General features: G+C 35.4%; 1 protein-coding gene across 2 annotated transcripts; it reads right to left on the minus strand.

The window, feature by feature from the left end:
* Positions 1-3039: 3039 nt before the first annotated feature.
* Positions 3040-11729, minus strand: LOC104906360 (transcription initiation factor IIE subunit alpha). 2 transcript variants are annotated; one of them, XM_019252159.2, is made up of 11 exons: positions 11505-11729; positions 10015-10128; positions 9780-9902; positions 9296-9416; positions 8129-8257; positions 7689-7798; positions 7418-7601; positions 4139-4327; positions 3773-4000; positions 3492-3684; positions 3040-3395 (listed from the first exon to the last, which is right to left on the minus strand). In XM_019252159.2, exons 2-11 carry the CDS (start codon positions 10047-10049, stop codon positions 3289-3291), a joined length of 1419 nt encoding a protein of 472 aa, XP_019107704.1. In that variant the 5' UTR covers positions 10050-10128; positions 11505-11729; the 3' UTR covers positions 3040-3288. The 2 variants fall into 2 exon arrangements, with proteins under 2 accessions (XP_019107704.1, XP_010693406.1); XM_010695104.4 differs by having other exon boundaries at positions 3040-3392; positions 11505-11727.
* Between the last annotated feature and the right edge of the window lie 636 nt (positions 11730-12365).

Below are 12365 nucleotides of genomic sequence, written 5' to 3' on the forward strand. Positions count from 1 at the left end.
TTGTGTCTGGTTTCATTTAGGAATGAAAAATCTTCTTTTATTTGATACCTAGAGGTAAGGTATGAGCCATACCCACCTCCCCCATGGGTTTCTAAACCCCATACCTTATGGGTTTGAGGTATGGTTTAAAATTTAGAAATAAGTTAAACAAACACTAGGTATGGGTTTTGTTCATTCCAAACCCATACCTCATATCTAAAACTAGTGAACCAAACACCCCCTTATCTTAGTGACTCAAAGATACTAAAACATTAATTTCATTTTGTGAAGAACAGGAAGCTTTCTATCAAACGAGTTCAAAAACTAGAGATTTTCATTTTTGCTGGTTTTACAATTTTAGATTTAAAGTATACTCATTCCATAATAAAATCATATCAAGAATAATTTTTTATGAGGTATCCTAGACTGGTCTTAACAATTATTTTATTTATTATTAGTAATAATCATCATTTTGATAGTGAGCACAAATGGACGTTGACGACAACTTGGTAAATTTAAAAATTCCGACGATAAATTGGTAAATTAAATTGAATCTGGGGATAATTGGACCATGAATTAGGAGTCAGGTTGGAAAAAACACACACATGTATTTCACTTGTTCCACTTTCGCCTTTAACCATAAATTCATTACTTCTTTCCATCTGTAAAATAGTAGTAACACAAAACATGGGCCAACGGATTATACTACAATAATCTAATCAAGATATTTTGAATAACCAATCAATAATACTTCTTAAGTTGAGTCCAAGAACAATTCTCATCTCCCAGCAAAAAAAAAAGATTTAGATGTTTATCTAAAGCAACTAATTAACTAAACCTTAATTATTATTTTTTGAAAGAAAAGAGATTTCATTAATATTTCGCCAAACGGCACTTACAAGTCATTTCTGAAAAACATAAAATTCTAATAGAAATACATATCACCCTAGAAATGTAAACATCGCAGATTTGACTTAATTTTGCCTTAATAAAAAATTTCATCTGAAGCAATGCAATCTGTGAGTTCGCTCTGGTTCGGCATACGATCTGCAGATGCGGAAATTTTGGGATGTACGTACTCCAATAGTCTTCCATAATTTTACAGAAGTTGTGAAACCCTAATTCTTCATGTTGAGTCTCGAACTTCAACCCATGAGAATAATTTCTCATACCTAAAAACAAAAGAATCATACTCACAACTCCCATAGGGGAGAAGGAGATTTCCAAAACAGAAACTAAAAACCCCATAAAAGGGTTTGAGAAAATCTCATAAAGAGATACTAATTTATTGAACAAAACAGAAAATGAACTAAAAACTGAAAATAAAAGGGAAAAATGGGCTTACCATGGATGAAAACATCCATGGCAGCCCCCTAATTGATGAAGAAGGGGTAAGGGAGGCTAGGATTTTAGAGAGAGAAAAGGAGAGGGGAGGCTAGGTTATTTGAAATTCTTCCTTACACTTTAGATACGTACTAGTTGTAACTAAACCTTAATTATTTTATAACTCTTAATCATAAGAAATCAAAATTAACTATTTAATATTACAATTAGTAAATACAAAGAGGAAGGAAATTGTGTAATTTACCTCAACAAAGTTTGTTCCTTCCACCAACGTAAATAACTATCCACCTTTACAATAGTAAATACAAAAAAGTTTCCATTTTCCACTTCTTTAAGTTATGCCAAGTTCTAAACTTCTAATAGCACCAAATATTCTTGTTCTCTCACTTCAATTTGGGCCAACACCCTTGCCCTTTAGTTTTAATCTCTGTGGGTTTTTTTTTGGGATGAAAGTTGTATAATGGAAGGAAAACAAGGGGGAAATAAAAAGTTGTGTCATTTAACCTGTCATTAAATGAGAAAACAGAAAATATAAATTACACACACTTGTTTTTACAATTTAAGGCCCAATTCATAGTTCAATGGTCGCCAAATCTAATTTAATTCACCAATTTGTGGTCGGAGTTTTTTAATTTATCAAATTGTCATCAACGTCTTTTTTTTTACCAATTTGGTTAATTAGCCGTCTAAAATTTTGTTATTTCATGAAGTAACTCTTGTTTCTCTCAAGAAAGAGTTGTCATGAAGACCAAATGAAAGTTGAATTCTTACTCCATTATCTACTTGATGTATTGGCCACTAAATTTTCTTCTACCTCTCTAGACGACCGGACTAAATTAAAATAATTAAATTAAAACTTGATACAATTCCTTTATATTAGTATTCTAGTATCAACTCTATTGCAAAATAGTCATACTTACTTCGCCTTCAAATGGTTGTTTTATTGCTGTCAAGTGGCAACGTTTTTCGAATTCGCATACTCATGTCAGACATAAGTATTTGTTCAAATGTCTGACTTAGTTATTTTATCTTCTTAGCTTTGATACTGATGAAGCGTCGAAGTGTTTTTTATAAGCATTCAGAGAATTTGAGAATTCAACATGAGTAAAAGTACGTAGAAGAATTAGGAGTTCCAAGTAATATATATTGTTGATATGATTCACACTCGTTGTGATACATATCAACCAAACTTGGAGCTATACAGCATATATTGACTGCAAACTTTGATATCTCACAATATACCTAGCTTGATTGGGCATAATTTTGGTCAGGACAATAACAACTTAACAAGTTAACAACTGAATTAATTTTCTCGGGTATCATCCCCACACTGACTACCTGATCTACCACATTTCTCACATTTTTCACCAACTGCTTTCCACTGCAAGTCAAAACCCTCATGCAAACCCTCATGCACAGAAAATAAACAAGTTAACCCATTGATCTGAAGCTAGACTTTTCCAAATCGGTACAACCACCATTCTGGTACATCCTACAACAGGAGCAAACATCCTGGTTTCGCGAACACGTTAACTTTTGTGCTGCAAACAGTGTGTCCTGGAAAGCCAAAGCTTACCATGGACGCAAAACGACAACCATAGAATGTCAAGTAGCTAGGAGGTTAAAACCATACGAGACGTGGCTGGTCTTGCAACTGATAGAAACTAATGAAGTCAAACGCCCAAATGGAACTACCAACTATGCTAGAATCTAGACTGGTTGAAAGTCCGAGTATTACTTATATGTATATACATCAAGAAAATACAAGAATTTGTTATAACACAAAGGAACGTGTTCCATCATATTAGTAGTAATCAGCCTCCCAATATTTCACCATTCCCACAACTTAGAAAACCACTTAAAACTCAGGATTTATATCAAAAGGCTATTTCGCAGTCAGGCTTCACTACTATTACAATGTCTGATAAAACTACAGTGTCAAGGTGAGTTCGACAAATTCGAAAATCAACCATCTTCCCACTCCACATCGTCGTCATCATCGTTGTCCTCCTCAACTAGAGGATCAGCTTGAACATTCAAGTCGACCTTGTAGCTTTTGCCAGAGTTCCCTGCTAATCAAATAACATTAGTCAACCTTCACAAATGCAAAACTAGAATATCTAGAAGACTAGCCCATGTAAATATAAACACAGGCATCCAATTCCCACCTGAAGGCATAGCCTCTTCCCATATATCCTCGTCCTCGGTCTCATCCTCACGTTTTGATTTTACGCCAACTTGACGATCTGACGGTATGGGTTGACCCGAGACCTCTCCACTAGATATATCCTGCTGCCCCTTGGTATCTTCTTCACGTTGTCGTTCCAGGATAGCAGCATAATAAGCTTTAACATACTCATCCTACAAAATTATTCCACCATGCCAAAATGTAAATAGCAGCTCCTTAAACTCTTACCACTCTTTATGGGATAATTAAACTCTAACAAACCTGTAGGCTTTTTTCGTCCTTTACAACAGTTGACTTCTTATCGTCTGATAGACCAGAGGGCTCCAAAGTGACATCCTGCTTAGTTTCCTGTTCCCCCTCACCACGTTGCTCCTTCGTTAAGTTCATGCCTTGTCTGATCATCCAAGGAGGCAAAACTTTCATGGGTGCATTTCCAGTACCAGATTTAGAGTCTTCTTTATCTTCCACACCGCTAATTGCCACGTGAATCTGACACACACAAACACTCAGTAATAAGCCATGAAACAAGTACCACCAGCAAAATAAAACAGGGGTGCAACAGTACAAGCACCCAAGCACAGATCGACATGGATGCTGAAATGCTGCTTTAACAAAGACATTACTCACCTTAGGATCACCAAGAAAAGGCATTGGCGTTCCACCTTGATATGACCTGGAGGGATCATTGGGATTGTCCTCAGCCGCTGCACGCGCAGCAGCACTAGCTCTCACTTCCCAAGCCTGCAGAGTTCCAAAATCAGGAACTGCCAAATCTTTAACTCTATTAAGTTGCTCCACTAAAGGCTTGAGCTGCTCCTGTAATTTATTACCTTGTGTTATCCCCAAGAAAACATAAGAGACAATATAACTGCAGAACTGCTAATATAAAGCCAAAATGTTCACAACTTGTCACACTCTAAACTCAGTGCAAAAAGAAAAAATATATATATATATACACACACACACACACACACACACACACACACACACATGAGAATGTCTCCTTACATGAGAAATGAGAATGAATCTCAACCACACGATCGGATTAGAGTTACAACACTTGTTCATTAGAATTATACCCCCCGAAAAAACTACGAGCACAAAAAAAAATTATTTTTTTCAAAATAAAAAAATCTAATATTTTTTTTGGAGTTACATCACTTTTTCATTAGAGTTACATCACTTCTTCATTAGAGTTATAGCGCGTAAAATTCATTCTCATTTCTCATGTAAGTATGCATTCTCATATGAACTCATATACAATATGTATATGTAAGTATATATGTATGTAGCCATATAGGTATACATGAGAAATGAAGTTGCAACATGGGGGGCACAAGTTCTAAAAGCTGCAAGAGGGACCAAGTGATGAGGAAATTGATAGAAGAGAACTCATTATCATATAAGGTAAATAGGTAATGATGCAACTAATCTGAAACTTCCTGAAAAGGAAAGTTCAGCAAACAATATAGAACAAAGGAAGTGTACAAAACAAGGCAGCCTTACGCCAAGGCAAATTCTGAGAATATACAAATAGTCAAGACTAGTAAAAGATGCAAGTCTAAGAAAATCACTCAAAGCTTATGCTCTCTCTCATGTTCATCCTGATGAGAAAAATAATAGTACCATGATCATATTAAGAGAAACTCAATCCAATGAAACCACTGCTTGTGCAAGACAAGATATCCAATGGTGAAAGCCCATAGAGGCATAGAACTAAGCCAATGTTTACCTAGAAGCCTTAGTAGTTAGTACTTAGTACAGAAAACAACTTATAGCAAATTAAATTATTCCAAACGTCCCCATAATGAATTAGAAAGACCTTTGTTACAATTAATCATGCTTACAGTTCTAAATCACACTTTGACCAAAACAATCAATCCTGAAATTGCAGTTCATTCTGATAATACAAATGCAACAAACAGAAAACAGCATCACAAAATTCTCAGTCACTGATTCTGACCACCACAGCCAGCTGCCGACAAGCAAGTCAACAGAAGCAAGAAAAGTACCCAACAAGGCAATGACGGAAGGCAAAGAGAATAAGAGTAATATATGCCAAACGGCCTTTGTATTGGAACTAATTTAAGGCAAACGAAGTTTTTCAAATGCAATAGTGGCCCAATTACATAGCTAGACACACCTATTATTTTTAAATATCACCAATCATGGCAAACAATGAAACCCAACATATCTAAAGTTGTGCAGTGAGATTAAAGCCCAAAATAGCACATTCAACTTGAAAAAAAGGTAAATAATACTTGCACAACTAATTTTTTTGCAAAGAGAGGATACTGCTCCTAAATTGTTTTTTAGATATACTGACATACTAAGAATCTCTTAGATTAGCTCAACTTGGCATCTATAGAGTGCTAAACCAGCTTGAAAAGGAAAAGGAAAAAGAAAAAATGACAACCATGTGAATTTGCTCTTGTTTCTTGGTCATTTTCACTTAACCCCAGTATACAAGTCTAATATTCCTACGATCAAAACCCTGGAGCTGCTTTTCAAGCAAGCAAGCTATGTATTGCTTTCAACTTTCCAATTCTTTCATATATTAGTTCTTGATTCTTTATTTTCATTCATTTGATGTTCATTGAAGCAGAAAATATAGACCAGAGTAGTGTTTCAGTACAGAGAAGAGCTGCAAGCGTTGGCACTTCACTTGTCACCAAGTAGGAAATCAGAGCAATTTATACTAAATTGACAGTCTATATACAGCAATGTCTACTGTCTAAAATTGAATGGTCTCATTTGGCAAGGCCGGAAAGAAAAGATAAAGAAATTTGAGTCTCAAGAGGGCATAAGAGACTTACAGTTTATTAGTTTAGGATAGACTCACCACCACAGGAACTAAGTATTGCTAAGTGTCAAATTTTCTTTTAAGTCACTTCCGTAGAATCTCACAACCACCTCACTCACTCACACATACAGAGGAAGAACCGAAGAAGGTTCAAACTAGTGGTTTTACTGTACCCGGGAGAAAGAACCACATTTTATCTCCTTCAAAAATATGGAGTATAAAGTTAGGCCATAGATGGAGAAACACGAACGTGCAAAAATTGACCTCTGGTAACACACAGTATTAGAAACTAATGTATCTCTTGAAGTTCGGAGTTTACAAAAAAAATAAATGGATAAAGCTCTCCAAGAGATAGAAAGAGGAGGGACAAGTTTCATATTGCAAATTGATATTCCCTTCGTGACCTTTGCTTTGTGCTCCATTTTCCTTTTTGGGGTGTCCCCAAAAGATTGCCCCATAATAAAAATGATCATGTGAAGTTTGGGCCACCACTTTACTCTGAAATCAATATGTTTGGTCCTGCAATTTTTGTCTTTTATCCCCTCCACCCAACAAAAAAATCAGAAAAATAACAAAGCTACAATGGGGCAGACAAATGGAGGCAGGAGTATCATACAAGGCTTGGGTACACATATTATAAGGTAAATAGTAAGGGGGAAAGGCTGTTTTAAGAGAGAGCGTGAAAGTAAGAAAAAATTATTAATAAATAAATAAATTGGTTGAGAGATAGAGATAGAGTGAGAGGCCCACATTACATGAGATATGAAGAGGGAGTGAAAAGAGATTCACAAGGGCCGAGACATAAACTGGTTGCGAGATAGAGATAGAGTGAGGAAACCCACATTACATGAGATATGAAGAGAGAGGGAGAAAGAGATTCACAAGGACCGAGTAGGGTAAATTCTCCATTTAAGGTAATAAGACATTTACTTTTGGAGTATATGAAACGTTTGTTCACCAGCAGAGAATTAATTGTTTCTAGGTAATTGTCTAAAACTATATTCGAATAAATCAGACAAGAAAACAATAATGTACGAACAAGGTATAGCATGGCAATGAAAGCTACTGTAACACCTTAAGAGCTGCATAACAAACTCACAAACCTCCAATTTCTGAAGCATCTCCTTTAGCTTTTCACGGCGGCGCCTCCTCACATTATCATCAGCATCTCCTACTTCTTGAGCAGCTAACTTGTCACTTTCTGCCACAAGTTCCCCTTGACAATTTTCACAAAGAAAATTTTCACCATCGTCGGAAATAAGCCTTGCTGCATCCAGCGCAGTATATCTGGGCATAGAACACCAGGAATCTCTAGTTTCCGTGAATGTTGAAATACATTAAAGCTCTTAAGCTAGAGAAAGCAGTGACCACAACCTTTTGTTACAGCTGGGGCATATATATTCCTGGATTGTGTTTTTGCTATCCAATTCGTCCTTCAATTTTTTCTTCATACGATGCATTCTGTACCTCACAACATCATAAATCTGCAAGAAATTTACATTTAGACCCTATGAAAAACTCCTTTAATCTTTACAAATACATCAGCTGCATGTCACCCAAAAAACTAGTTTACTTATAGTAATAAGTCAAAAATATACCCGTCAGGATAGAAAACCTGACGTTCACCATGAAACATAGGACGATGATTGAAAAAGTAGCAATGATATAATTCAAGGCCGAAAATAATACCAACTCACAAAATGAAGCTTACTATGAGAGCAACTCAATTTCAGTGCTAACAAAAGAAGAACAAAAAGAAAACTCATCCATCAAGATACGTAACGGACGAATTATGATCATCAATGATAAGCAACCTGAGCATAATCTAAACAACAGTATGAGTGAGTGTGCAGCTTAATCTTGTCTTCTCCCTCTCTTCCATGATGATGACTATTAGCTGTGGCTGAAACTGCTGCATTATGCAGTTTTACCCCTTTTGCTGTCTGCAGAAAATTAAAGTACATATTAGACTATGTGAAAAGCACATACATGATTTTTCAGACAGATGAAACTTCCTATATGAAAGAAATTTTTACTGTATCTAGCCCATTTTCCTCCATTTTCTTCACATATAGGGAGGAAAATGTTACTGTATATATTCCCATTTTGTCCCTATTTTACTGTATCTATTCCCATTTCTTCACATATTCATTTTAATATGTTATCTTCTGAGCCCATTTTCTTCACATATATATTTCAGATTGTTCATCCTGTAAACCAATTATACTTTCTACAAATGGAGAGTAGAAGGTTTTTTGATTGAACAATTTCAACGAAATCTTTCAATTTCTTATTTTACTAAGTTCAACTCTATGTATTCCTCTACCCGTACGAAGGACGACATTCCTTGGGATCCCAACACATAGGCTCAGCACATTATCCCCTTCCCCCCCCCCCTCCAAAACAATCCACGCATAACATGAACCTTACTTTAAACAACCATTTATATGAATATAAGTATGATGTACGTGAAAACATCATGAGATTGCACTCTGAATCTATTCTACCTGATTCAGAATATGGAGAAAAGCAAACATATTTGAACCGATAATCGCCTCCAAGCAAAATAAGCACAATGTAATTCTGATTTCTGAGGTTATTAGTCAAATAGAGGACCTACTGCGAATGGAGGTGGCAAAGCAAGCAAGGTCATGTGCTCACTCGATAGATAAAGAGAGAGATTAAGGATAAGGAGAGAAAGGCAGAGTGAGGAGAATCTGAATAACTATATAAAGAATCGTCAAAAAGTTCCATACGAAAACAATGAGTCACACATGTCAACTGCAACCATCAATAAGCTATAGCCAAATACCACCTCAAAAGATACAATATACAATCTGGCACTCCTAAATTCCTGATGCGTCAGGGACACCAAGGCAAACAATTTACATGAACTTGCACAAGGTCACAAATTGATGGTCCAAGTTCCAAAGCAGTGGCCAATATCAAATTAATGTATTCTAAGTAGAAGCAAAACAAACCTCTTTTCTATGATCACGCATTACCAGCTTCTCTTCCTCAAAGAACCGCAATGTCCGACGTAATTGCTTCAAATGAATTTTTAAATCCTTTGCCAAATCTTCCTCTCTCACCCATTGACGTCTGGAATTAAACGATGTACAATAAGACCAAATATTAACCATTAGAAATATATTGAGAACGGCAGTTGAGAGATGCATGACTAAAAAAAAAATCAATCTCATTCCATCCAACATGTATTTAGAATTAATTCTACTTTCTAACTCACCGCATTTCTCAGACAAAGATCGGTAAATGCTTCCACAAATTCAAAAGAATTAATCACATATCAATTATAGAGACATTTTATCTAGTATTACTTAGTTGTTTACACAAACTGACACAAGCAGCTCTTTAACTTTACAGGCACGCACATACGAGTTTGCTGCAAAATTTTGACGGAAGTAGATATCTCAGTCAGTCCACGTTGAAATCCAAAAGGCTTACCTAGTGAGTGCATCAAGAATAACCACTGCCATCCCCCGATTGTCACTCCGACTTGTCTTGGGCTGATTATCACCCTTTGTTGAGATGTCATCATAGAATGCTCGGGCTGTAAATTTCACCAACCTGTACAAGGATAAAGTGCTCAAAATAAATACGCGGTCATCTGAACTGTTTCTTTTAATAGTTTTACCATGAGACAAAAAGTAACAACTTTCCTGAAGGCTAGGAAAATAACCTGTTAAAAGGTTCAAAGCTTAAAGAATTGCTCATGATTCACTGCAATTCTCAAGACCAGAGCTCTTAACCACCAAGTGCAGCTGGATATTATTGCGACGCTTAGAGAAATCACCTGTTAAAACAGTTCAAAGCTCAATAAAAGCTCATGCTTCATCAAAATTCCCAAGCTTTTTGGATCTCCTAAACACCAAGACAGACTGTAAATAATGGCAAATCCAGGATTTTGACGCCCTGGTAGCACCAACTTTTCAATTGTATTCAAACAAAAACGGTGAAATTATTTTTAAACTGTTACTTTTGAAACTTCACAAATTTTGGAATTACAACCTAAAATAACTTCAACAATTCATGATTGTTCTCATTGAATTCTCATATTTTTCGAAATGATTTACAAATGCATTGAGGCTAATATACTTCCAACATATCTTTCTAAGAATATGTAACTATATGAACCAATGGCGGATCTATGAATTAACGAACGATGGATCACTATCGACTACCGACCACTTGTAACCAATTCATGAATATAACAAAATATGCTTCAAAAAAACCTTTCCAAAAAAAAAAAAAAAAAAACATATTACAACCAAATAATACCGATAAATTATTACACTTGTTATCGATTAGTTTTCATGTTTTATAATATCATTCATGCTATTACACATTTAATCTTCCACTGGTGTTGTTCCGCAAAAATCTAAGTTGCAATGTGAATTATATTTAACAATCCAAATTTTGTGAAACGATTCAATCAATTCTTATATCATTAGAATTGGAATTTGATAAAATTGAACAAGGATAACAAAGTAACAAACAATTAACACATATAAAAACTCAGCAACGAGAAATTAACATTAGGATTTAGGTATTTAGGTTAAAATATGATTTCCTAACTTCAGAGTTGGCTGTTGAGAGGGGTGGGCTACGGCCTCCTCCGTCATTGGACAGAAGAGAGTTTGATGGTGCGGTGGCCGACTGAAAGAGTTTGACGCCGGTGGCCGACTGAAATAGTTTGACACCGGTGGCCATAGGTACGGTCAGTGGCCGACCCAGGAATTTGAATATGGGGATACGGAGTTACAGACGTACAACAAACACAAAAATAGTAGAAAAAAGTTCATAAAAGTTGTTCAATACATAAGTCTTACAACCGAAATATCCATAGTCATACAACCAATTAGTAGAAAAAAAATCATAAAAATTGTTCAATACATAAGTCTTACAACCAAAAATTGTTGCTTAACTTGTTTTCCCTTGGATTTACTTGACTTGGGTGTATCATTTGTCATTTCCTAATCAATTAATTGTCAATTTCAATTTCGAATTTCAATATGCAAACCCTAACTAATTAATCAACAATGTCCAAATTCAACAATTTACATATAAATTGACTAAATATTCAACTAATTTCAAAATCTAACATATATAAACTTAGAAAAGTTGGAAAATATGTAATTAAAATACAAAAATATAAACTTAGCAACTTACAAAAATCGAATTTGGTAAGCCGAAGAATGCGAATTTGGTCGCGAAGCCGCAGAATGTGAACGCGGCTGGCAGCGTCGCTGGCTCGCAGCGAACTGCGGTCGTCGGTAGTCGCCTAGTCGGCCGTTCTGGCGTTCTCTGGTATGTGGTATCAGTTTAGAGGAGAGAGAGAGTTTGTTCGTGCTTCAGTGCTTTTGCACTGCCTTTGCCCGTAACGCGTGCAGCGTGCTTCTATTCTTGCTACTTTTCTTTTTTTTTTGGAGGGGACTATTTTTTTTTTTTTTTTTTTAAAGAAAAGGGATTTCATTAATATTTCGCCAAACGGCACTTACAAGTCATTTCTGAAAAACATAAAATTGGAGGGACTAGGGTTTTAGAGACTATTCTTGCTAGGGTTTTAGAGAGAGAAAAGGAGAGGGGAGGCTAGGTTTTACTTTTACATTCTTAATTGGAGGGACTATTCTTGCTACTTACTATATGAGTTATGGTCTGATGCAAAATTGCAAAACCCAATAGCCAAATTATTCGAAATTAAAACACACCTAGTCGAGCTCAAACTACTCACATTTTATTTCAAAGATCACAAGTAATTCCTCGAGTAGTTATAATTTTCAAAATATATTATTACTCAAGTTTCATAATTGATTTTATGAATTTTTATCAATTTTCTTATAAGTGCAAAATTGAAAAATAGATGTTATGTCATGAAAAATTATTTTAAAAAAAATCCAAGAATTTTGGAGATTAAAATAACAATGTCAATGGAAATGGAGTAATAGTTACATACAATTATAAGACTTTATTATATTTTACTTTGAAACGTTAAACATCGAAATTGTAGTGGATTGATGGCTAAACTCTCAC

This window comes from Beta vulgaris, chromosome 2, assembly GCF_026745355.1.
Source record: "Beta vulgaris subsp. vulgaris cultivar EL10 chromosome 2, EL10.2, whole genome shotgun sequence".
NCBI classification, from domain to species: Eukaryota; Viridiplantae; Streptophyta; class Magnoliopsida; order Caryophyllales; family Amaranthaceae; genus Beta; species Beta vulgaris.